Source organism: Rousettus aegyptiacus, unplaced genomic scaffold (assembly GCF_014176215.1).
Source record: "Rousettus aegyptiacus isolate mRouAeg1 unplaced genomic scaffold, mRouAeg1.p scaffold_m13_p_12, whole genome shotgun sequence".
NCBI classification, from domain to species: Eukaryota; Metazoa; Chordata; class Mammalia; order Chiroptera; family Pteropodidae; genus Rousettus; species Rousettus aegyptiacus.
In genome coordinates this window covers 22,302,724-22,330,174 of record NW_023416287.1, presented here as the reverse complement: position 1 = coordinate 22,330,174, position 27,451 = coordinate 22,302,724, and the positions used below count along the sequence as shown (strand labels likewise).

The 27,451-nt window shown below is 44.5% G+C and overlaps 1 protein-coding gene across 1 annotated transcript in view; it reads right to left on the bottom strand.

The window, feature by feature from the left end:
* Nucleotides 1-26,724, bottom strand: part of STK35 (serine/threonine kinase 35) — a 40,902-nt gene extending 14,178 nt beyond the window's left edge. Inside the window, exons 1-3 of the mRNA XM_016145840.2 lie at nt 26,360-26,724; nt 25,169-25,769; nt 12,316-13,065 (exon numbers count right to left, since the gene is read on the bottom strand). Coding sequence (XP_016001326.2) covers nt 12,353-13,065; nt 25,169-25,769; nt 26,360-26,662 — 1,617 coding nt within the window. The 5' untranslated portion in view covers nt 26,663-26,724 and the 3' untranslated portion in view covers nt 12,316-12,352. The remainder of the gene's footprint in view (nt 1-12,315; nt 13,066-25,168; nt 25,770-26,359) is intronic.
* Between the last annotated feature and the right edge of the window lie 727 nt (nt 26,725-27,451).

Sequence of the window (27,451 nt, the reverse complement as noted above, 5' to 3'; positions counted from 1 at the left end):
TACTTAACCTAAAATAGAAAGTATTTCCCACTTTGCAAATTAAAGTGGCTCTCAAAATCAATTTTATAGCCAGCAATCATGGTCCTGATGTTATATAACCATTAAAAATAAAAACAAAAACAAAAAACCCAAAGAACAAAGAGTGAGATGCTGGTGCTAGAAAGCTCTTTGGCAGAAACACGAGCCTGTCCATGTGACAGGACACTACACAGGTTTTCAGCTCTAAAAAGCAAAAGTAAATACCAAAACAATAAATGCTATGTTCTTGAGACATAATTATAGCAGAGTGCATATGCAAATGAAGACAAGAGCTAGACACATCAGTCACCTAATGAGACGCTGATTACAAAGAACAAAACACAGCAAGACTCAGCTATCAAATGAAGGCTGTAAACACAGTCCTGGGTCTAAGGTCACTCTGTGCCCATGAAGGTAAGTAGTACACCATGTTCGGCCCCAAATTCAGGACTCAACAGTCTTCCTAGAAGATTCAATCACTTGCAACTTACAAATAAACCTAGAGGAGACAGGATGGGTTTATATCCTATAGCCAAGATACATTTGTGTATTTCTCACCCCCTAAAATCTGTCTCCTCCTGCTGTGTTCACTATCTCTTAAATGGCTCTGCCTCAGAGCCCAGTGACTCAAGCCAGATGATGGAGTTATCCTTGAGCTGCCCCTTTCTTCACACCTCTGTAATCGGTCTACCTGGAGGCCCTTTAGAAATCTCCAAGACACACCTTGAATCCGCCCCAACCTGGAAAACTGCAGCTTCCTAACTGGGCTCCCGGCTTCCCTGCTTGCCTCTCTTCAATCTTACTGGCCACAGAGCTAGAGTGATCTTGTAAACTTGTCAACTGGATGAGTAAAGCCATGGTTCAAAGATTTATTGTTATCTACAAAGCTTGGCGTGATCGGGTTGCTGCCTACCTCACTCCTGCCAGTTCCTTGCTGGGCAGATGCCTCATCCTTCAGGTCTTAGTTTGTGTTGCCTCCTCAGAAAGACTTTCTCTGACCGTCTTGGGTAGGTCTCCTATTTTTTATTTCCTTCACCCATACACACCTAAAATTGTATCTGTAGTTTTCCTGTGTGGCATGTGAATTGAAATACAAGTGCCACAAGGTGGTGTTTTGCTGATGTACTATAAGCACTGACTACAGTGCCTGGAATATACATAGGCAATCAATAAAATGTATGGGTCCCTGCGGGGTGTGTGTGTATGTGTGTGTGTGGGGGGGGGGCGGCGGGTGGATAAGGTGGAAAGCACATGAACCTGCACATATTGAAATACTATTTCTAGTTCTGTTACCAGCATGGCCAAGAACTTGTATGAAAGGACAGCAGGACTCAACAGCTATGGACTATCTACTGCATGCTTAGGCTAGCTTTACATTTTCCACTGATTCCTCATAAAAAAACCTGTGGGTAAGTGTTAGAACCCCAATTTGATCAATGAGGACTCCAAGGCTCAGAGATATGCCTAAGGGTTAACATGGACTGAGATCAGGGGCTATCTTCATCTCATGGCTCAATATAGGCCACTGAAATGAACAAATGAAGTTTTCTAGTCAAGTTCAAAGCTATGCCTAAGACTCCATGGGGAGACTTAAGCACTACTTGTGCATCTCATTGCTTCCCCATTCCCTATGCCTCGCTGCCTTGCAAATTACCCTTTCTCTAAGGATGATCTCTTGTCCTACCATGAAGACCTCGCAGGGACCTGCAATTCCCCTGCTGGTATTCACCTGAGAGCATCCGAAGAGGCTCACTGCTGCTATCACTCAGAAGCCCACTGTCCCAGGTCCAGGGATGTCCATGGAGAAGTTCAATTGCTTTTCTCCTTTTCCTTTTCCTAGGAGCCTGTGGCCACAGGGCCTCACCTCATCCTCAAGACACATCCACTAAGGGAAGAACCAGGCAAGAGCCAGGAGTCCCCAGTCCTAGAACCACATCCACTGTGGTACTGTGAACATGCCAGGGATGAGGGAGTAGGGGACAGGGGCCAAGAGTGGTCCTTTAGGTACCTTGGTTTTCTGGATGAGGAAATCAAAACCCACCCAAAGTCCCAATGCTAAGTAATCATAGAAGGCAGAGCCTGGATTTGAACCTGGCAGGCCTTCCTAGCTCTTGGGCCTAGATCTAAGCTTTTTGAAGGTAAAAGGGTAAGAGGCAAGGCAGTGGGCTTTGTGTTTAACAGAAAAGGTGGCGGATGGTGCCTTTACCCTCTTTGCCAGTTCTCAGACCAGCGTGTGTAGCAGCATCACTGGAGGCTTGTTGAACAGTTTCCCATGCCCGCTTGGTTTCCAGTTCTGTAGGTCTGAGGTGGGGCCAGAAACATGCATTTCTAACAAGTTCCCAGGGGATGCTGTCAGGCTAGAGACCACACTTGGAGAACTATTGGTGCTAGGTTTGTCACTGACACTGTGCGTTGCGGGGGGGCTAGTGAGGAAGAACATGGCAACGGCTTGTCGATATCAAGTTCACAGGACGGAAGCTTGAGTTTTACGTAGAAACCACTGGGCTGCAGTGACTGCTCTCCAAAAACTCTGTGTGCGACACCCGGTTGGTGCTCGTGCCCTGAGACGCTCTGGGCAGGCGAGGGAGGAGGATCTCTGAATCACATCGGTGGTGACATCTGCATTTCAGTTTAGGAAACTGGCCTAAACTCCCAAGTAATTTTTTAAAGGTAAAAGTCACCCTGTTTTTTGTCTGGGGTGTGGTAGGCTCATGTTCATTTCTGCTGCCCCATGCAAACCAAGGTTTCCTTCCAAACATTCAACAAATCCAAGCATGCAATCTGGTTACTAACAACAAATGAGTCTTTACTTGCGACTTTCAGTTCTCTTGTGTCTGGTACAAGGCTGGGCTGTGCTGGAAAGGCTCATGCATTCTGCCAAGATCTGACAGCACCACACTTCAGTCCATGCCTTAGATTTGCTCTAGACTGGAGCCTTCTGGGAGGACATGTCTTAGACATGTCTGAAAAAAGCAGAAAGGAAAAAACAAGAGGGTGCTGTACATGATATTTTAGGGTTTCCTTTTCCCAAAAGGATGGAAGTAAATGCAGAATGAGTCAACTGGCTCACATCATCTCTGTGACTTTCCCACTGGAACAGATGCTCAATGCTAAAATCCAACATGAAATACCAAAGCCAATCTGCCCTCCATTCTTGTGACCGTACCATGCCTTGGAATTACAAAAAATCAAGATCACCATTCATAAGAATAAATGCCCAGACCCCACATCCAGCTCTTTTTGTCATGGGGGAAAGAGAAGCATTTTCATCTTCTTCACTATGCCCTATGGTGTGTCTGGATAGCTCTAATCCATTATTCCTGAATCCCCAGACGTTACTTTCTTTTATAAAGAAACAAAATACAGAATTCTGACCTGTGTATGATGCAGACTGAGTTATAGCTTTCCCCTGGCACCTCTCACAGAAAGTGGAATTTCTTTAAGTTGGGAAATTCATTGCAGTATTTTACGGTATTGATTTATTTTAAACTTGGCTGGCAGTTTTAAGGTCTGCCATGCTTCTGAATCCTAGAAATGCTGCAGGAGGTCTCCATTTCCTCTCATTTTATAATACCACCGAGGACTCGCTAGTGGAAATGAAACGAGGGGCTGGGAGCTAGTTTATCAAGAATGAACCTAAAGCAGTCTCCCTAGGTCCTGAGCCTAGAATGCATCTCGGGCTGAGACTTTCACTACTAGAACAATACCCTTTCCCGTCGTCAGCTGAGTCCTGTATCCCCAAAAGCCTCAGCATGCCAAGAAGAGTTTCCGACAAACTGTGAGATGTGACCTCCTCACTTATCACCCAGCTGACAAGGTACCCCTAAACCTATCTTTAAGAGCCAGCCCAAAGCACCACCTCCTCCATGAAGCTTTCCCTCTTCTCTCTCCCACCTACCACAACGAAGTATCCATATCTTTTCTCCACTGCTAAGCTGAGCTCCTATCAACACGCCACTGGGCAAGTGCCTGCCATATACCAGGAGGGCTCTTGCTCACCAAATCCACCTTGGCTCCGGAATTTTTCCACAGGGCTGCAGGCAGCCAACAAACACCATGACAGGCACAAATGATGAGATCCTCTGCTTTAGTCAAGATCCAATAAATGAGCTAGGGCTGTTGAGAGAAGCCCAGCAACCCCTACCATTTTGCTCTGGGTCCTCATCAACCTCAAATGCTCAACTTAAGTTCACTTGGAACTGCCTTTTGCCAAGGTACTGGGGAGCAGAGACGACGGGGTGCCTTTGGGTCACATCAGAGTCCTTTCCTTGTACAGATGCCACAGACTGTTCTGTCAGCACTCTCTTAGTGCCAATGCTTTCCTGGATGCCATTATGTGGGGGTATGTTTTGGCTCTCCCATTTTCCAATCTTTTGATAATTTTGATGTCTGCCTGCTTATGTGGCTTCTGCCTACTGTTGCCTGATCCGTGGTTATCCCAGCCACACCTCACTTGACTTGTTTGATACTGTATCAGTGTGACACGAGAGTAATCCACTCACAGGTGACCTTACCTGGAAGAGCAGATGGTAGGCCTACTGCAGTATACCAATGCTCAGGTCAGTTGTCAGACTCTGAAGGACATCCCCAGGCAGCACTGCCCAAACTAATTCATGTATGGTGCTATTTGGAGGGGAACTACCCTTTCCAGTCAGGCGCCTTGTTTCAAATCCTGACTCTCAAAATCTTAGGAAAATGATTCTCAGCTTCTTCAATCTGCAGAATGATGGCAGATAACACAATGGTTATGCAAATGCTGCATGATATAATATATGGAAAGTACTTAATTCAGGCTAGAGCTATAAGGGCACAAGTCAGAGGGCCCCTCGAAGCAGGTTTTTATAACCAGGAACTGTTACTGTTGGTGAGGGTTATCTGTGTGTCCCTGCGGTAAGAGGAAATGAGAGTTGGAAAGACCCCAACCATCAGGCAGCTTTGCCCACAGATGGATGATTACAAGAGTTATTTTGATTTGCTGAAAGGGAGGCCAGGAGGAGTCAAGGACGCCAAGGAGCTGGGGAATGTGAGCGGCAACAGCCCTGGGGCAGACTTGTCCCTTCACAGATCCTTTGACGTCCTGCAGAGCTTTAAGGGACAGATTATCCCTGGGGGTCACCAGGCCCATTACATAACCAAGAGCTCACAGCTCAGCTTCCTCCCTCCCCTCCCACTAATACAGCAGGAGCAGACAAGGGATGGCAACAACAGGGACAAAAGCAGCCTGGGGTAACTGACTGGCTTTACAAACATTAGCCTTTCCCACCTGAGGGAACTCCCAGAAAACACCAGTAGACAGACCAGGCCCCAGGAGGCATCTCCTCATATGCTAGTTCCTAGGGCTCCCAGGTCTTCACAGTGAAGGCTGAGCTCTCAGTTCCAGGAGAAAAGAGACACAAACCTTCTAGATGTTTACTCATAACCCCTCCGCTCATGCACAGCTCTAGGAAATCTAGTGAGACAATAAGGCAAGGCTGGATTTTCATTTTACAAACAAGCACTTGAAAGAGGCTCGCAGGTTCCAGGTCTGCGTGAGTCAAAGAATTAGTAATCACTGGCTAAATACACTTCTCTTCCAATGATCTCTCTACTTTACGTAAAACCCCTATTCTTTAGGGATCTAATCATCCACTTCAGGGTAAGGGTGGTGTTCCTCTCCTCCTACCCTCTCTTTAGGCAGTTCAAGGCTTTGCCAGAGACTAAGTGGGACAAGCTTCTGGAGTGTTAAGACTCGACCATCTGACTTTGATCCTTTTAGCACTTAGGTCTACTCCATGAAGCCTTCCTTGCTTACACTTTCCTTTGGCCTATCTAGCTGTTCGCCAGCAAACAGAGCTTTTTCAGAGTAGAAGAAATGACCTCCCGATTAGAAACCTACTTAGTGCCAATGCCTCCTATCCGTGTTACTTGTCTCAGAAATGCATGGTTCTAGGAGAGCAGGGAATTCAATCTACTTAGTGCTCAGTTTGTTGAATTAACTTTAAAGATGATTCAGTGAGGTCATATTCCATATTGGGTAGTCATAGGCTTAGAGCTGGGTTCAGATCTGAGCTTTGTCCTTTATTAGCTCTTGTGACCTTCAGGAAGTTACTCAAAAAGTAGTGAATGAAATAATGGTCATAAAGCACTTAGCCCAGGGATGACCATTCATTATCACCTTTGGACATCTTATGCACAGTCGCCCTCCTTCCAAGCCTAACCCCTTGGCCTGCCACATTCACAAGGTGAAAGCTCCAGTTGGAGGTTTCATAGCTCGAGGCTAAATCTCATCTTGCCACTTCTCCTAGAGAGGGTAGTCCTGTGAGGGGAAGGGCAGTCTTGTGAGGGAAGGGCATATGTGAGGTGCTTTGGGTTAGTTCATGGCCATCCTGTCAGCTGGGCCACGAAGTCACACTCAACAGAGAAAGGACCTGGAGACCTATCTAGTTCTGGATTCCCAATTTTTCACTTAAAATTCCTTTTAAATCTACCCCTGAGGGACTCTGTTTTGAAGACCTGCTGTTTAAAACAAACCACATTAGTTAAGCATTTCTTTTCCATTTTTAGTTTTTAGTATCACTTCTGATTAACTTGACACCTATAATATGACAGTTTGGGGTATAATTCCAGCCAAATTGGCTTCTACAGCTTCAATGTGAGCAAACGTGCTACTGCCTGTTGGATGAGCTGAAAAAGCTTGTGAATCCCCAGAATACCATTAGGGACCCAACCAGAGTTTGGGTAAATCAGATCTTGTACAACAGAAACAAAATCCAAAGCCCAGGTCAAGAGGACAACCCAGGTCACCCAGCTTGTTAGACCAGAGCCACGTCTTTAGATCCCAGGCCAAGGATCAATATATTATTTATTACTTCAAGAAGAAATTAGGCTTCACTTCTTCAGTGTTCGGCAGTTACCAAAATTGCATATGAAGGAAAGAATATTTTCTATGACCCCTCAGGTCACACCAACATCTGATTTCCTTCAGCAGGCTTGAGCTGTCTGTTCCAAATAAACGTCATTCAAGGGCCCTGGCTTCAAAAGGCCTTAGTAACCGAGGTTTGTGTATTAGACAGTAAACTTGGCCATGAATGCAGAGTCCCTCATCCCACAACGCCCTCCCTGGTAACATGTGGGCGGTGGCACCTGGAACATCAGTTTGGCTGGCTTCCCACTTTGGGTAAGTCTTGTGGTTGGCTGGCAGAAACCATTAGGGATTTTAAAATATCTTCAAAAAGTGACAAAAATAAAGGCAAGATAGAATCGATTGAGTAATCTTTAAAAAGATAATTTTTTGGGACAAGTAATTGGACAGACAGAGTTGCCTATGGGTACAGTTTTGTTTAAAAAAAGCTATTTGGTAATCATCGGAAGCAAGGCCACTACTAAAGACTACTGTCTTCAGAAAAAAAACAAAAGACAATACCTCAAGACAAAGTGTGTATCTAAAATTCTACTATTTAACATCTCATTTAGACAGTTTATATAGGGCGCTTTTTGCAACCTCTTGCAATACCCTACAACCTCAGTAAGATAAATATGATCTACTCCATGTTATGGATAATAAAACTCAGTAAGATAAATATCATCCACTCTATTCTATGGGTAATAAAACCCAGAGAGGTAGAATAACTTGCCTGAGGTCACATAGCCAGTAAACCACAGAAATGGGACTTAATCCTAAACAGTCCACTAGGCAACACTGCTTTTAGAGGAAACCATGTGCTCTTCCATTCATTGTTGCAACACATTAAAACCATTTAGACCTGATTTAAACATTACTCTGAAATCTAAACCTAGATGACTGAGGCATTTCTCTATCATGCTGGTGCTGGGGACAAGTGTGTTTCCTATGTGCAGCCATATCTGGAGCCACGACAACAGATCTAATAGGTAGGTACACTGGCTAGGAATCAGGACACATAAGCTCTGTCCCTTCGTTTGGGACCTTGAATAACTCCCTTCTAAGTCTCCGGCTGCCCCCTACTTCTCAGCTTTCTTTCCCAATAAAATTCCTCAGGAACAGTAATCTATACTACTGGTTCTCAAAGTGTGGTTTGGAGTTTGGGAGTCCATGAAGCCACACCTTTTCATGATAACATTAGGACATTATTTACCCTTTTTCACTTTCATTCTAAGTGTGCAGTGGAGTTTTCCAGGAGTTCCATGGCACCAGATTATAATGCAGAAGCAAATATGAGAATCTGGCTGACTATTAAGGCAGATATTAAAGAGATTTTCAAAAATACAAAACAGTGCCATTCTACTCATGAAACAGGTTTCTGAAAATAGTTATAAATTATGATGCTTATGTTAACATGTAACCAATTTATTATTTACTCGTCTGAAAGGAATATTTAAAATATTTCTCAGTTTTAATTTCTAATACCGCAAATATTCATAGGTAAAACCTAAAACAAAAGCTCTCTTGAGTCCTTGGCTTCAAGTGCATAACAGGGTCTTCAGGCCAAAAACTAAGAATCACTGGTCTGTTCTCTGTTTCCGATTCTTTCATTCATTTTCAAATCTACTCTAGTTAAGGGTTTTCCCCCCATTACGTGGCATAAATTGCTCACAAGCACTAAGGACTTCCAAGGTACTAAATCCAATAATCCTCATTTCTCGATCCTTATTGAGAAATGTCATGGCATACATCTCACAGCTGATTACTTCTTCCTCCTGAGGTCTTTCTTGCACTTGGCTTCAAGGATACCATGCCCAGGTCTCCAATCTCAGATTCCTTTCCATCTCTCTACCCTCAATCAATGCTGGATGGTCTAGTCCTCAACCGTTCTTTGAAATCTTCTCTATACCCATGGCCGTACCTTGGCCACCTCTAAATTTGTATCTCTAGACCAGATCTCTCCCCTGAACTCCAGACTCATCCAACTGCCCATTCCAAATGACATTCTAAACTTTCAGATGACTAAAACCTAACTTTCTCTAGCTTAATCCATTCCTTCCAATGGCTTCCAAGGCTAAAACCTTGGAGTTATCCTTAATTCCTTTCTCTTATACCTTTCGGTCATTCCAGCAGAATATCTTCTTGGCTACTTAAAAATTCACCCCAAATCAATCATCACCTCCCTTACTCCATTGTTTAAAGCCACTATTTTCTCTCACCTGGGTTATTACAGTAACCTCCCCATCTGATCCTCTCACTTGGCCCCTGTAATTTAGTTTCAGCACAGAAGTCAGTGACCCTTTCAAAAGGTCAGATATCACATAGCTGAAAACACACCAATGGCTTTCCATCTTACCCAAGAATAAAAACTCAAATCCTTACAATGCCTGTAGTGCCTACGCTAGTTGACTCCTGGGTACCTCTCGTCCCTGCTCACTTTATATAGCCTTCACGCCTTTAGGCTGGCTGTTCCCTCTGAATGGGATGCTCTTTCTCCAGAAATCTTCATGACTCACTCCAACTCCTTATAAACTCTGCTCAAATGTCACTGTCTCAAGGAGACCTACCCTGACCTCTTCCACTTAAAAGTACACCTCCACCCCCAACTTCCCAACACTGATCTCCCTTATCCTGCTCTATATTGCCCCCCATTGCACTAACATATTGCCTATGTTTGTCTGCCTCCCTAATAGATGTCTCCACAACTTCAAGAATTTTTGTCTGTTTTGTTCACTAATGTATCTTGTGTGTCTGAAATAGTCCCTGACAAATAGTTTCCCAATAAATATGTTGAATGAATATATGGAACCAGTTTCTCCGTCTGAAAAGCCTAGTGGGAGGGAAGGGTGTTTGGACTCAATATTTCCCAATTCAAGCCTCTGATTCTCTAACTAGGCAGGAAGCTCACGCATAAAGGTGATTTAAAACTGTTTTGACATATGGCTCAGCTCCTGATAACACAGACCTGGACCTAAGCCCATAATTCTAAGTGCCCAGCTAGGACAGGGCAGGACAGGTTACGGTTAAATAGGCAGCTAAAGACCAAGTACTGTATTGGATGTCAGGACCTGAGACACTTTTCAGTAACTATGTTCCTAATCTTTTCTCATCTCAAGGACATCTAGTTGTCCTACCTGCAGGATCATTTGTATTTCGCTAAAACTTTTCCCTGCAAAACGGCACAAATCCCAATTGTGGATGTCCAAATGCAAGCTGTGATCTCAATTAGTTGTGACAACTCCATAATCCTAACCCAAATTCAGGTCCCTCTGTCAATGACAACCTTCTTCCTCCCCCAGAGCAAACTTGAATTCTAAGAGGTTTTTTAAAAGTGGAAAAGATGAGATGGAAATGGGAAGTGACAGCATGAAATACAATTAAAACACTGTCTAGCCAACCCTTTTGGGGGCTCTAATGTGGTATTAGCCAAACCTAGCTTTAGTGAAAACTATTCTCTTACTCGCTGAGCAGCAGGACAAACTGATCTGGCACCTGGAAGGTACTCAATCAATGTTTATGGAATGGAACAATTAAACTTAGTAACTCACCAGAAATATAGCTATAACCATAGCTATCACCATAGCTATAACCAGGCTTAACTCAGTACTAACCAACTCCAACTAGAAATCTAAGGGTGATGAAAAGAAAGGTGGGGACTAAGAACCCACCCAGGTGATGGAGGGCCTTGTGCCCGACGTGCTGAGGCTCCTTCCTTGTTTGTGGCCATTGAGATCAGCACCATCCCCATCACCTCATCTCAAAGCTTAGGCAATAAGAGTACCTACCTTATTTCCAGCTTACCATATTGATGTTAAGAAAAAAGGAGGGAAGAGGAGGGGCATGAGTAAGACATACCTGCCTTTAAATTAGTAGGATAAAGGGTTAAGCAACTTAATCCTTTATAGGGCTGCAAAAATGAAACAAAATGATACATGTGAAAATACCAAGCAAATATGGTGGTTGATGTTCTTTTCTTTTCCCTTCCCACAAAACAAGCAAAAGAATTCAAATCTGACCAATATACTAGCTAGCATTTGTGTCTACTCCCATTAACCTCCCATATCTCTTACTTTCTTCTATTTCCATATCTGGCCAGTTGTCTTGCCAATTCTCTGCCCTGAAGATCAAGGCAGTCCTCTGTCCTCAGTGCTACTCAATTTCAAGTTCAACAACATCCGTTACTAGTGTGAATAAAATAATGAATCCAAGTGGTCTCCCAGTCTCCAGTCTTTTGTTCAATTCAACTTGCACATCCTTGAATTCTTAATGCTATATTGTTCTGCTCTGGTCTGCAGATGGCTCCAAGCCTGTTAAGCCAAGGTCAAACTCCAGGGTCCTAGGTTTCACCTAATTTCTGATCCTATTTCTCTTGCTCACACCTCAGTCTCTGGTCCAGTTGAACCTGTTGTTCCTGGTACACTTTTGGATTTCCTACCTTAGCTCTGTCCACACTCTATTGGTAGGTCCCAGTGTTTCCTGATTACAGGTCTACATTCTTCACTAACTCAAACTGGTAGAGTCTCTCAAATGCTCTAGGGTCTCTCTGGCTTCAGGTCCTTTGCAGAGGCCAGTCCTTCTACCTGGAATGCTCCCCTTTGACCCAATTCCCTACCTACTCTTGCCTCTGGGCACCATCCCCTGTAAGGTCAGTTTCCCTTAATGCCGTGCCTTAAAGCAACTATGATAAATACTGTTTCTTTCCCCGACTAAGCTGCAGAATTCATGAGGATGGGGCGAGTTTCTGATTTTGCTTACCACTGTCATCCCAGAGCCTAGCACAGTACATGATAAATCTGTTAAATAAGCAAAGACTTCCAGATAAGAACATTCACTCATGCACTCTTTATAATATCTAAAAATGGATCTTCCAATATCTAAAGTAGGAAAATAGCTATATTAATGGTACATAGAATGAAATGTCAATTGTTGAAGGCCACATTTTCAAAGTATGACATAGGGAAATGCTCTTTAGTGCTGAATGAAAGAGCAGGAAACAAAACTGTACTTAACTACAGCAAGATTTGAACTACGTAAAACTGGATGTGCAAGTAAGAGGGATACAATTAGAGACAGCATATATTCTCTGAAACAAAAAAAAAAAAAACTGTCTGTACCGTACCTCTTTTGCACATTTTCTATAGTAAGCATTTATTAATTGATGAGAAAGAGTGTTTCTAAAAAATTTAAAAGACTCAGCTCAAATGCAACTCCACTCAAAAAACTCTAGACTTTCCAACTTATACTCAAATAATCCCATGTATCTCATGGAGACTTGATGGGGGGGGGGGCATCTCTGATAACAAGCACTTAGTTCTTTTCAGCCCTGTGTTTCCCCCAACTACAGGGCCCACCTCAGGGCCTAGTGTGAAACATCCAGTTCAGGAAGAGTGCATGCACAACAAAAAGAGTACACTCACCTAGTTTAAAAACACCCAAGATGCTTTGCCCTGAATTTTAAGCAGCACATGTGACCTGGTCCATTCTGGTTTCAAGTTCAAAGGCATCGGGCCGGTCCTGTGGGTTAGCAGCTAACATATCTTTCAAGAGCTGCTTGATCCCCTCAGACATGGAAGTCCTGCGTTTCTGGGGGATGTGCAACTCCATCTTTGGGTTTTCTAGCAGCGCCTCACCAACAGGGACGATCTCAGTCCCCTGTTTGATATAGGTCCCCAGGAGCTCCTTCTTGGTCTCAGAGTCAATGAAAGTGATTCTTTCTATCATTGCCCAGATGATAATGCCCAGGGCAAAGATGTCAGCCTTGGCTGTGTAGTGTCCCTCCCAGACTTCAGGGGCCATGTAGAAGTCTGAGCCGCAGGCTGAGGACAGCCAGTATTTATTCACATTCACATTTTTGTTGTCTTGATTGCCCTCTTTGCCTCGGGGAGCCAGCCCAGCACAGACCTTGCTTAGTCCAAAATCTGCCACCTTGAGGATGGGGGTGCCAGACCGCTCAGTGATAAGGATGTTGTCTGGCTTTAGGTCCCTGTGCACGATGTGGTTTTTGTGCAGGAAGGCAATGGCACTCGTGAGCTGTAGCATGAAGCTTTTGTTGGTGGCTGGGTCCGGCCTCCGGGACAGGACGTACTGATTCAGGTCTCCACCTTCACAGAACTCCATGACAAACCAGAGATAACAGGGCTCCTCGGCATAACCCAGGATCCTTTCTCCTAAATCAAAGGAAGACCGGAAAGAGCTTGAGTGAGATGGGCACATTTATACCACCTTTAGACTACAGGAATGCAGTGTATTAAAGGAAGAGTGACAGTGGTGACAATCGCTCCAATCAAAAAGGACCGCAACAATTGGGACAAGCCAACTCTATACAAGCCGGCCTGTCTCTACTCACACAGGATGAGTCGAGGGACAAGACATGGTATAACACAGGCTGCAGGGACTGGCGTCAAGCACCTGGGTTTAGGGTTAAGAGTGCTTGGGTAATAAGTCTGGTTTACTGCTGACTGGGTGGACAGCCAGGAGGCAACTTAGTTCACCTTTCCGAGTTTCTATTTCTGCTTCTTCACCTGTAAATGGCCATGTACGACAAAAAGAGTACACTCACAAAGTGCCTGCACTGGCACCTGACATTCAACTTAATATTTATCACCACCCAAGGAGGTAAGAGGAAATGGTCCCATCTTATAAAATGAAGAACCTTAAGAGTTATAAAATGAAGAGACTTAAGAGTTAAGAGACTCAAATTCATTTGACTACAAAGCCATTGTATTCCATCACTGTATCCAAACAGGCGGAATCATACCACCCATACCTCCCATGGCTGATGAGACAGGTAAGCATGAGAAGGTTGTCAAATGTCTATTACTCCATGCTAGGCAAATGAACTTCCTCCTTTCTTTCCTGACTTGTATAATGATTCTTGTCAATGCATCTAGAATTGCACTATGATTGTTTATTCCAGAGACACACTCCAATTCATCAGTGTTTTCTCCTAGCCCATCTTATGCCTAGCACAGTGAGCATGCCCATCCCTATAAAGTTTAGTTTCAAGGAGATAACTAAAAGGTAAGCTGTTTATCTGTAACACGGTCATTTTATGAACAGCGAAGGGTAGGTAAGAATTGTTAGGTCTAAAGAAATCAGAAGGGATAGGACTTAAGTTACATAAAGGACAGGGAGTAGATCCGCAGGGAGAAGCAAGAAGGGAATTCTAGACAGAGATGGAATGGATAACAGAACAAAGGAACAAATGAACTAGAGGTATAAACAGGAAAACTACTGGGAACAAATGTATAAGGTGGAATCAAGTTGTGCTGGCTTGAAACTCCAGCTCTGCCTTTCCAATAGTCTCTGACATTCCAGGAAAGCTGGTAATTGGCATCTCCCAAACAAATCCCAATATTCTTTACAAAGCAACTCAAGGCACAGTAAGCCCTTAAGTGAAGTTATTTGATGACTGCCAGTGCCCAAGAAGCTGAGCATAAGTAGACAGAAATCTTACCTAACTGATGAGGCTGGGCCTGCCCTGGATAATCACAGGGATCATCATGACTGAGCCAGGGCCTAAAGACAAGTTCTGATCCCCATTATGGTGTCTCAATTCTACCAAAACGAGAGCTGCACCTCCTCATATGACCTCTCCTAGAGGGTTCCTTTTATCAGTCATTTACTCTAATATAAAGAGAACTGGTGATCTGGGACACCCCAGTAACCCAAATGGCCCTGAAATTACCAAGCACACAGTCTACTGAAGCCAGTGGTTTGGGAGTTCTACGTTAAGGCAAGAAGATGGACAAGCAAAAGCCTTAGGTTTCTGACCATGATCTGTCAGGCCTCACTTCCCCTGTAATTATATAATTTGTTTCTATTACTCACAATCAAAGTAATACAGGTAGAACCAGTTTAGGGCAGATGGGTTTCTTTCCACTTTTTTTTTTAAATCAGTTTTTTCCCATCTCATAATCCTCTTTCTAGGTCATCAGCTCTAGTGGGCTGAGGCTCTTTATCTCAAAACACTACAAAATGAGTGGTGATCTGAATCCCAAATCAATCTAGACTCTAGAGTAAAGACCCATAAACAGAAGAGCAAGAAATGTCTGCTGGTGGTAGAGCCAGAAAGGAAACGATTAAAAAACCATCAAATCCCTTTTGTAAAGGCCGCATCAGAAAACAGTGCAACTTTTCACTGAAACAGTAGGGAAATTAGAGGGTGGGGACTGATGATTATTTTATATACAAAGTTGGGAACTATGGCAACTGAAAAGAAAAGAAAACAAGTCTGCAAAACAGACTACAATGTAAGTCCAGGTTATGAGAATCCAGGGAAAGAAATAAGGGTAAAAAAGATTGTAAGTTAGTGAGTGAGTAGGGTAGATGGGACCCAGGATTGAAGAGCTTGCTCTGGGGAAGTGAGCTAAACTCAGGAGGTGCTACAGGAGGGGGCTGTTTGTTGAGAGGAAAGCACTGGACAGGAAGCAGCATTTTCAGAATCAGACACAGCATCAGTGAGCATGACAGAATGGAAAACTGGGGAACAGTTACTTGTTCCAGAGACAAAAAGTACTTCTTTACACAGGCAAGGGCCTTGGGCTTATTTCAGGAGAAACTGCAGCATATGTTTTCACACAGGAATCCCCAGCTGCCTTTTAAAAAACATAAGAGGCATGTTAGCGTTCCAGTCCTTTCCTTCAGGCAGATTGCCTATCTGGACCTCTCAGTTACCTCACAGTAAGATGGAGGGAGGGAATGTGGCACTTCAGGCATTTCTCTTAAAAAGCAGGCCAGGGTAAAGAATAGAAGAGGACAGACCAGAAGGCAAAAAGTCTGGGTTTAGACCCCAGCTCTGCCCATGGGTTTACTGGGTGATTTCTCAGCTCAAAGGAAAATATGAGGAGACTGAGATATGATGCAAAGATGCCTAGAACTCTAGGCAAATCCCTGAACTTCTTTGAGCCTCAGCCCTGTAATTAGCAAATGAGAATGACACCTGCATCCCTCACATACTACTGTGAGTTAAGTCATAGGCATGCAATACATTTTGCCAAGTGTAACATACTTTGAGGGCATCACATCCTGACCATCACTAACATCATCATTCCCACTGGACTATACTAGAGTCCTACGACATCACTGATTTCAATCATCCTGGTGCTGTAGGCTACAGAATGAAGCTCTCACATGTTAGGCCAAAGATGAAACTGAAATCAGAAAATGAAAGTGGATGATCACACATTACATTTCTCAGGCTGTTCCAACTAAAACACATGTTCTAGCTAGACAGGGTCACTTTATTTATTTTTTTTTTTGAGTGATCTTTCCACCTAAAAAGCACCCCCTCCCCAAATTTCTGCAGGTGCATTTGAATGTGTACCTTTGGGCCCTACATGAATGCCAATCGACTAACATTTGCCTGTAACTAACTCCCAGGTAACATCCCTCTTCTGAGCAGCCAAGGTCCCAGTCTTATAATTTACCAAGGTGACTTTGAATTGCAGAAGGCAAAAGGGTCAAATTTTTAGGAATTACCAAATGCTAGTTCTGAAATGACACTAATTCCTGGAGACCCCAAACCTCCCTATGGTTTGCCATTCAGAGTAGGAGCTTGTGGAGGTGGATGATCAATGGAGTTTTAGCTCAGGTCCATCATACAGTGGGCCCAGTGGGCCCCTGAAGCCAGCCTGTGGTAATTTCCCCAGTTTCAGGAACAGATACAGGCAGCAACTAGCAGAATCCCCCAAATTAAATCTGCAGTTTGATGATTTAAACTGACAGACAAACTCTACATACTATAAGATTTATAATTCCCTTGTTTGGTGTAATCTGAAAGTTCTATAAGATTGATGAGAGTTAAAATTTTAACACTCACTATTCTCCCAGGGGAGAACAGTGAGTGTTATTTGGAGGTAGTAAAGATTTGAGGTAAATTAATCTTTGAGAGCCCACTGGGGTCCGGGCATTATTTTAAAGGCTCATTATATGTAAGCTATCTCACCTCGCTGGCCACTGTTTTAGAGGTGGGAAAACTAAGAGAAAGGTTAAGTGACCTGCCCAAGACCACTGCCATGAGTGGTTGGGTAGGACATGACCCTCTACAGCCAAGTCCTTCAACCAGACAATGCTATCTCCCAGGTCACAGGGGGCTAAAAGATGCGCTTTGATTAAACTGATGTAGTCCACCTTCGGGATGGTTTTATTACCTTCCCCCCAAGTCCAATAGCCAGGAGATCACAAAATACACTATATCTTAAAATGTATCCTAGGCCACAGCTCAAGAGGAGACAGAGAAAATGGGCAGGGAGGACCAAGCAGGTGTCTCAGTAAAGAGATTTCATTACTTATGGGAATAAGAAGTATTGAAGTCTCCCCAAAATGTGGCCTGCTCTATCCAGAAACTTGAGGTCAGCATGCTCAGCATAAGGGTTAAGTCAGTATTAGCTGTAGAAAGGCAGGCAGGCAACCTGCTGGAAAAGGATACAAAATGCCTAGGATTTTATAAACCTATTCCCAAACCTCCTCCAGCAGTTAGATTTCCATGCTGTCAATTCCACTGAAACATTTCGTGAGAACGCAGTGCTTTTCAGACACCAGAGATGAGTCCTTATATTATAAAGGTTTTCAGTGATTAAAGCAGAGTGATCACAGCTACAATAACAAGGAATAAGGTGTAATTCTGACTAAGGAGCTGAGAAAGGTGGTGAGGATGAGCGACAGGCAGGCTAAGAATCACTGCAAGTATGGCCCTTGAGCTGTGTCTCCCAGGATGAAGAGAATGAGCAGGCAGCACAGAGGGGTATGAGCTTGTGAAGGACACAAGTAATCTGGGGTAATCACAGAAGAGATGCAGTAGGAGGTGGGTACAAATCAGGCTGGAGATGAAGCTGGAGTCAGGTCATGAGAAACAGTGTCTGGAAGACAAAAAGGATTTAAACTTCAACTCTAAGAAATGGGAAGTAATAACAAGTTCTTGATCTATTTTAGAAAAATATACTGCTTGTTGAATCTAAGAAGTCACTTACTTTAAGACATACCATTTAAGACCTACAGGCTGCTGACAACACCATTATATGCCACTGACTAAGCTGAGTTCTGACTTTAAGAGATGTTAACATGTGAAAGAGCATGTCTGAGAATGAATGAAACATGTTCCTTTGGAGGCATGAGGAGTTGGAGACGGGAGACCAGTGGCCAAGACACTCAAAGGGAGGTTTTGAAAGAAGTGAGGTCTGGCAACGAAGGGGGTAAGAAAGGGATGGGAGAAAGAGGTCTGGGAGGTTTAGAATCAACAGAACTTGGTAACTTATCATCGGACCCCTGTGATGGACAGGAAGAATTCAGACAGTACTCCAGCCAATTCTCTTTTCTTACTCCAAATCTCTAGCAACTTAGATGATAATTATATCCCTTTACACAGGTGAGGCAACTGAGGCTTAGATTAAATAACCTGTCTATGGCTTGTCAGCTAGTTAGGGGCAGGTCCCACAGTCTTCAGAGCCTGGATTCTTAACTGTGAGGCTCCACTATTATTGCCTCTTAGTGCCAACAGCAGAATTTAACACCTAGATGTTTTGTTACCATTTTGACCCAAGCTCCTTGTTAATAAGCACACTCTTATGTATGGTATGCTCCCGAAGACTTTAATGCTCATTCAGTCCCTAGTGCCCATAGTCCAACCACACGACACGTGGGTTCAGTTTTCAGTAGAGGATTAATTATAATTTTGACTTAAATATGCTGAGATAATTCAGCAATACGTATCACCCATCTTAAAAATGCTCAATCCATTTGACATAAAAATCCCACTCTAGCAAGTTAGTCTCAGAGAAGAGGACTAACACCCAACCATCAACAGCAACAAAAAAAGCATATCAAGCACCCCAATCACCCAGAACTGTATTCCATACAGCACAGAAAAAACAAAGAGTTGGAAATAATTGTTTGAAAGTATGGTCAATGGTTAATTATAGTATTGTCACTTGAACGCTTTAAAGGGCCATGTTATACTTCAACAAAATTTAAAAAACCAAAAACATTTCATAAGCAAGTTTAATGTGAAGTAAAAAAAAAAAATTATAACATTGAATAATTAGAAATTTAGAGAAATGAAGTTTGATTTTGTTGTCTATAGACATCCCTGATTTTGATTAGTTAAGAGCTATACATTAATATAATTAAGTGGCTCAGCTGAAGATAAGTCCTGAGAAGCTACTGAAGACAAGGACCCACCCAGCATGTTTTCTCAAGGAAAGATGAGCATCTAGACCAAGCTCCAGTCTCAGTCTCAATGACCTTGGGCTGTATTACTGTAAGTGGCTGGGTCCAGTGTCAACACCTCAGGGTGTGTTCAAAGTACTTCCTAAGATTAGTCAAATGTCACTGTGATCCCTTAGAGTGACTGCCAGGGCAACACAGTGTCCTGCTGAGGCCAAAAGGCCCATTATGAACTTGTACGTCTAGCAAAAAGGACAAGGAGCCAGTCAGGCCTGGGGTGACGCCATCCCCACTCTCTCATCTACATGGTTATGTGACCCTGGGCAAATGTCTTAAGACTATGAATCTGCTTCATATTCCCTAAGTTAGGAAGAGAGACATCTCCTTGCAGGGCTGTTGTAAGGCTTAACTGGAATGCAGGAATATCTTGCCTGGTACCTGGACACTCGAGCAGACAACCACTGGGTGTGAATTATGTTAATGTGTCTGGACACCACTGGCAGCGGTCTGACAGTCATGAGGCAGCACGTCAAGAACATGGAAACTGGAAAGCACGTCTGGAGGTAAATCTAGAGCCTGACCCCTTACTGGTGTGAAACTGGGCAAGTTACTTGATCCTGATGAATTACTCATGCGTAAAACACCAACTTAAAGGGGAGAGAATTGAATGAGAGAATATGAAAATACTACGAAAGGTTAGCTATTAGTACTTGAACATTACAGGGATCTTGTTAAAATTCCAACAGCCAGGCAGAATGGGGAATGACCCACAGCAGTCCTGGTTCATTTCTCTCTCCACCTGCAGTGGGCCTTGCTACATCCCTAGGCCTTACCTCTTGCCAGGATCACTTCTGATTTACTCTCTTAAAACTCATCTTTCTCTCCCCTAAACTTAGTGCACATTCCTGGCAGCTGTTCCCCCTAGAGCACTTCTCGCAGACAGCAGTGAAATAACATCTGTTGTGCTGCGACCATCTCCTCCATTAGACTGGGTGCCCGCGGTGGAATGAAACCAAGTCTCTGGGATCCCCCTCGGTGCACCCGGCACACAGCAGGCAACTCAATAATTGGGTAGAATCAAGTTGAGAATTGTGAGCTGGAGAGGCTTGGAAAAGAGAGCAAACAGGGAAAGTACTAGTATAGGGCATACAGAATATGTATATTAAAGACAAGGAGATAAGTATCCAGATTTTGAGTCACTAAGCAGGGCTCCTGGCCCTCAGGACATCAAAGGCCAAATTGGAGTTGAAAACACACTGAAGTTCTATTACGAAGCAAAACTCTCCCTGAGTTTACATACTATAAAAAGCCCTACCCAATGCAACCCCAATTAACCAAAGCTCTCAATTAAGTAAGGGTTGTTTCTATCTCCTGGGGCTAGTATCTAAAATCCCCCATGCATATAGAAGGTAGTCACAGCAGGAGAGGTCTGTATGGTTGTCCCAAGACATTCAAGAGTAGACCAGAAGGAGATAAGGGTCCCAGGCAGCTGAGACACACAGGGAAGGCACCAATACAAATCAGCAGTGCCACAAATACTAATTAACATATAGTTAAAAATAAAGAGTAGCCATTCATTTCTGTGTAAAATATGATCATGCCCATTTAACAACCCAGAAAAACAGAACCAGAACTTAAGCTACCTGTCCCAAGAGTGTAGCACAGCTGTTAAGGAACTCAAGACTCAAGTTAGAATGTCTGGGCTTGGATCCTGGCTTGGCTATTTGCTTAGCTGTTTTACACTGGGTGATTTCATTAATCTCAGTGCCTCAGTTGTCTCACCTGTAAAATAGGGATAATTATAGTTCTGACTTCCAAAGGTGGTTCTGAGGGCTGAATCAGTGAATAGGTATAAAGCCTTTAGAACAGACCTGGCACATCACAATCAGTAGGTTTCGACTTAGTAACAGAGTGAAACTGGGACTAAGACCTCCTGACTCCAAGTCAATACCAGTGTTCTATTGTATCCCATTAATTTCCAGGGCCCCAATGCCACCTTTCATCTATGTCACTGTCATGATACCCAAAGATTACCATTCAGCAATCTGCATTTACCCGGGGGGATTTCTAAACTCTGAGGCCTCCAGCTATAGTATAGAATTCAGTTGCTTTCAAGAGGCCTTGGGTGGTGGTGGCGGCCAGGCGCTGAGCCTAAGGGTTTCCTAGGCACTCAACAGACTGGAAGAGGGTAGGGAGTAGGGGGTTGGGAGGGTGTCTTCAGGCTGACAACCAATCCACTGCTAAGACCCTGGTCTCCCTCCCCACACTATTCTCCCCTCATTTTACTAAATTCTACTTCCCCATGCCTCTCACACTCTCAGAGAGAACCTCTACTGTTTTCTAGGATACCTACTACTCACCTGTGACCTTATACTGTGCTCACCTGGGCATGTTTTCTGCATGCTTCATGCAGGAAACTGTGTAGCCTTTTCTAATAGTGTCTGGTTCAGTCACCACTGAACATTGATGCATAGACAAAACCGCCCCCATGGGCCAAGGTTCCCATCTATGTCAAGTTACCTATAGGTACCTTGGGTACAGCAAATGTCAAATAATTGCTAAAGGAGAGCTAGCATCTTACCAAGTTGGGATAAGCTGGGCTCCCAGCTTTTCCAAATTTCTAGTTGGTTTCATGAGCCTTAAGAGTTTGTCCTGGAATATATATATTTTTTGTCCTTAGGCTCAGTGTGTGCTTCAGAGAAAGCACTAGAATTTCATGAGTTTGACAATGAATTCTGGCTTGTTTACTGTCTTCTTCTAAGTGGCAGTAATCCTGAACTTAGTTCTAGCTGCATTCAGGACAAGGTCCTTTACCAATGGAAACGAGGAGATAAAAACAAACTGTAGATGTCTTTAACTTTTTGTGAAAAGTATTTAAAGTTAAATAGACACCAACCATCAACCAAATAATTTACAGGATTGCTAATCTGGTTTTAAAAAGCCCCGGGAGCTGGTTTGAATGCTACCATTAACTCCTTTGGGACAAGTCCTGTCCCTTTTCTGGGCTTCAGTTTCCTTCCCTGTTAAACAGAAGGAAGGCCAGATCAGACACCTAAGACTGCTGTAAACTCTCTGAAGCTTCTGTTTTCTACATAATGCTCTGGGTAGGACTTGTTTGGTCTATGTTCAGAGATAAGTAAAGATTACTTATCTACATGGTCCTAGGCTCCCTTCTTATAAGCTCACCTCCTCTGCCAACTTCTGATTCTCATTCCTGTTAATTCTGTACAACACTCTGTAAAAAGCCCTTGTTAATGAGCCAACTTGCCTTTTCCTCTTGGGATTTTGATTATTAGCATTTAAGTCTTCTACAAGTCCTCAAACTTTTCAAATTAAGTTCCTTTGGGGCAAAGAGTGTTTCCCCTCCACCCCTGCAAATAACATTGCAGGGATTCAGTAAAAGTACAGGCATACCTCGTTTTATTGCATTTTGTTTTATGTGCTTCACAGGTGTTGCTTTTTTTTTTTTTCTTTTTAACCAACTGAAGGCAATACTCTCCACCAGCACAAAGATTACAACTGGCTTTATTGTGGTATCTGGAACCGAACCAGCAATATCTTCGAAGTATGCCTGCACGTGGATTTGGATCGTTTTTTGGTCTGTTTCAAAAGAATTCTAAATTGCAGAAGACTGGGAAAAGGTGATGGTAAAGTAGTCTTTAATGCTCTGTCTCTGAGCCCAGAACTTTACTTGACTCATAATACTCAAATACTTAAGAGTCCAAACTACTAAAAGGGACACTATGTGGCCTAAAGCAAAATATATTTCTTTAGGCATGTTTTAGTTCACAAAGTGAGGAAAAAAATACCAGTGTTTCAGTCAATTTGGTGTTCTTGACAACACAGGAAGTAGAATATGTTCCATGATAAAACAAGTTTGGGAAACTTGAATAAAAACACAGAATTTCAAACGGGATGGCAGAAGATTCAAAATATAGCCTGAACTTACTGAGGCAGTGAGTTTCTCCTTATCTGGAGCACTTACTGACATCCCAGGCTGCACAGCAGCCCTGTGACAAAGGTACCCTTATCTTGGGGATTAAGGAATGCTTCTCACAGGTTTGAAGCAATCTGTCCATCTCATGCAGTCAGTTTAGACAAGTCATGACTGCAAGTGAGTCCAACCTCAAAGCCCATTTTATTAACCATGATACTATGCTGCCACTGTTCACTGTGGAGTTGTGATCAATTCTATAGGTGAGGAAGTTTGAACAGTATAGTTGACCCTTGAACAAGGGTTTGAACTGCATGGGTCCATTTATATGCTAATTGTTTTCAATAAATACTGTAAATGTATTTTTTGTATGATTTTGAAATTTTTTCTCTAGCTTACTGTATTATAATACAATATATATAATATGTATAACATACAAAATATGTGTTGATTCACTGTTATTGGTAAGGCTTCTGGTCACATATGTGGGCGAGGGAGGGTTGGCACCCCTAACCCCTGCATTATTCAAGAGTCAACTGTATTATATTAGGGAGATAAAGTAAAGACTTCAAATTCAGGTTGAAGTTTCATGACTGGCATCAATGAACTGAGGGTAGAAGAGGATCATTTGGTAAAGTAAATTCCCACATCCCAAGGCAGTCATGTAATACTGAAGTCCATAACATGTATTAACCGTAGTGGAGAAAACAATCTAAGAATTAAGAGCTTGTAAAATACAGGTGAACTAAAAGAATCTACTAGAAAGTCTTTTCGAAACAAATATAGCTGCCCGGGGTGGGGGGTGGGGGTTCTTTTCAGGATGGATGAGGGAGAGATGAGCATAAAAAGTGGAAGCCTATTTTGAAAAATAACTCTAGGAGATATTGATCATGTCCTTCAACCCACTGTCAAACAATGACTTGAAATGGGTCAGGGAGTTCTCCTGGGATGGGGTCATTGGATTTTAAAGTCAGGCGGAAGGTCCAATGCTCTACCCAACACCACCCTAAATCCGACCATTCAAAGGCAGTTCTAATTCATTCTAGGGTAGGGAGGGCAAAATTACCCATTGGAAAGAATCTAGGCCTTGAATTAAGACAGATGTAAGTTCACATTTAATTTATTAGAAAATTGTAAAAAAAAAGAGGAGTACAATGTGACTTCATTAACTTACATTTGTTTATAGCTAATCTTTAGATTATAGAAAGAGGATTTACTCTTAGTATTATGTAAAGTCACTTCTGTAAGACATCTAGGACATAGTTGGGACTCAGATTAGTAACCTCTCCCCTGAGAAAGTCTCCTCAGACTCTTCAAGTCCAGTGGCCCTCTCCTCTCTGAATAAATCCTTGGCTACCTGTAGTATGAACAAGATATGAGTACTGAGTATTGTAGTGAAAACCCTGAAACTTGCATTAGCCACCCCCAAAGACTATAAAAGCCTCTTGCCTCACTGTATCTCATCTCCCTATAAATAAAACCACTCCCAAGCCTGCCTCAGAGGATTAAGAAAAAGATTAAGAATGTAAAAAGGACGGAAAAGTTGTTAGATGTTGTTATGTGACAGCTCTAGGCCCACCTGTGGGGTTATTATTGTGCAGGACCCAGAGGACTTAGCCAGAAAACCAACAGTTTGTTTGACTGCCTTGGGATGAATGGCTGGGGGTCTCAAAGGAAAAGGAAGACTAGGAAGCATGAGTTTGGAGAGTGGAGCTAGGGGGGGTCAGGATACTTGTAACCAGACAGGAAGGGGGTGTGGGGTCTAGTACAGTTTTTCCTTTTTGTTTGCTTTGGGAGGGAAAGAGAAGAGGCCCTAGAGAGTGAGGGGGCTTTCAGCAGTTCTTCCAACCCTGAACCCAACCCTCCTCCCCCACTCGCTGACCGTACTAGACTTTTCATAATAATGGCTCACACATATTGAGCACTTATTAAAACAACGATTAGCACTTAATGAGCGCTTGTTATGAAAATACCAGCTAACATTTGCGCCAAGGGCTGATCTTGGGTCCTGAGTTGAGAGGTAGGCCCGAATAGCTGGGCCCTGAAAAGGAGGGTGTGTCTGGGCCCAGGGTGACAGGACCAGGGCCTAGGGGTCCCGAGGTCAGTTTGAACCAAGCCGTCCACATCACTTGGTCCAGGCCCTGCGCAGGATGGATGGCTTGCAGGGCTCCTACCTTTAAGCGAGGTCTCCACCAGGCGCAGGTAAAGCTGCGAGCTCTTGTTACCGTGGCTCATACGCTGAGCTAGCCCGTTGCGCTGCAGGACGCACTCCTCAAACTGCACCACGTTCTGGTGGCGCCGCTTAAGGCTGGTCAGGGCCCAGAATTCAGCCAGCGCCAGCTCCACATTTTCCGGGGCGTCGCAGCGGATCTTCTTGACCGCCACCCTGGCCCCACTGCGCCCGGCCACTGCCTCATAAACCACGCCGTAGCTGCCGCGCCCGATCTCTGCCAAGAGGCTGTAGCGTGGCCGCGCGGACCCGCTGCCGCCCTCCGGCCGCCGCCGCGCCAGGTAGGCCTCACCCGGGGCCTCGGCCACCACCGGATCCATGGCCTGGGCCGCTGCCGCCGGCCTCAGCTTCGCGCTAGGCGCCCGCGGCACTGGGCTTCGCCTTTTCCGCTCGGGGCTTTGTGTACCTCTGCGGGCGCCGTCCTCTTTCCCCGTTTCCATGGCTGCGGGCGGCGGGGGGAGCAGCAACGGCGCTGCCCGGGCCCCCCCTGCCTCATCCCTCCGTCCGGCCCCGGGACGAGGAGGAGCGGGAGCTTGGATTGTGACCTACGGGTGAAAGAATCGGTTAAACGACCAGGCCGAGGCGGGGAGGAAAGGAGCGCAGGCCGCAGAGCGTCCCACCTCCTCCTCCTCCGGCCGCCGCGGCCCCTTTAAGACGGAAGCCCGGCGGCTCATAGAATCAGGGAGGGGAGGGGAAAGCAGGAAAGACGAAACCATTGGCAGTGACTCCGAGGGGGAACCGGAAAGAAAAGCAATTCCCTTCCTTCTCAGTTAATTCATCGTGTAGGAATAGGAAAAACAAGGACCAATGGTCTTCACGATTTATTAAAATCTCCTTAAGAAGCAATTCTGACTATAGAAATCTTTTTTCCTGAGGGGCGCCCCCGTGAGATTCCCCCTCCCCACGTCCCACCTTGTGTTCTCCAGGGTGTAAACAGTCCATTGAATTAAGCTCGAGCAGAGCCCAGCGGAATGACCCAAGTCCCCGAGGGCGGCGGGTGGAGGGGGTGGGCTTGAAAGTTAGGCGTTCCGGAGCGCGGCAAATCCAGGGCTCAATATTATTTCCCAAGGGCCCGAAGCGATCGGGGTAGCTCCAGCCTCGGCACTTACTTTGACTCTGCAGACTACGCTCTTACCTGGCCGGCGCCCCTCCACTTCCGGGCGGCCTTTTTCCCCTCTGGAGCCTCTGGCCGAGGATGGTCCACTCCCGGCCAGGGCAGCCTTCGGTACCGAGCTGCGCGAGCAGTGGCCCGCAACGGGTGCGCGCCAGAGTCTGCCTCTGCACGGGTAGTAGCAGCGCCGCGCGTGGGGGAAAACCGAGCGTCCAGGCTCCCGCGGCTCTCCACGTGTTCGCGCCAGCTGATCCCTTTACATAACCTCTTTATATAAGCCGCACCTCCTGCAGGCACTCGGGCCAGCGGGGGCTCCTGGTGGCCCATTCCCCGGGAGGCCGGTCGAGTGCTGAGCCGCTCGGGTCCTGCCAAGGTCGACCGAGCAGCCGCAGCCGGGGCCCAATCACAGACGAGAACACTCAACCTACAAAAAGTAGGCGCCAAATTCCCGCGATCCGCTGAGGCCTCCAGGTCTTCGCAGCCGCCTTCGCACCGCAGCTTTCTGACCTCGCCAGTGCTGCGTGATTAGGAACAGCACGCAGTAGGCGCCTAATAAATACTAATTGGTTGATCGGATTGGTCGATTTGATTGATTTATTGCTCGTTTTTGGGAACCGCCCTGACTGGGTTGGAATCCACAGCTTGCCTCCAGTTAGCCCCTTGATCTTGGGTATATCGTTGCTTCAATAGACCCTCATTTTCCTCGTCTGCAAAATGTGTCGACTGGGCCTAAACTCCTAAGTTCGCATGGGTTTTCGAATATTTTGTTAACTGCTCTGTACCCCAATGCTTAGTAGATGCCCGATATTTGTTAATTCAATCTCCAGATATTTATTGCATTCCCATAATGTGCTAGGCACCCTTTAAGTCGCTGGGGGAAAGAGCAGTGAACAAGACGGTCTCTTACCTTAGTTGAGGTTCTGTACCACGGGATGGAGACCAGTCATGTCCGTCACCTTGGGCAAGTTAATCAACTTTCTTGTGTCTGTAGGATGGTTAATTGTATAACTTAGAACAGGAGAGGGCCTTACACACTATAAATTTTAGGTATTATTAAATAAATACATGATAACTTTTGACAATGATAAGTGTGATGGAGAAAAAGTGAACTAAAGA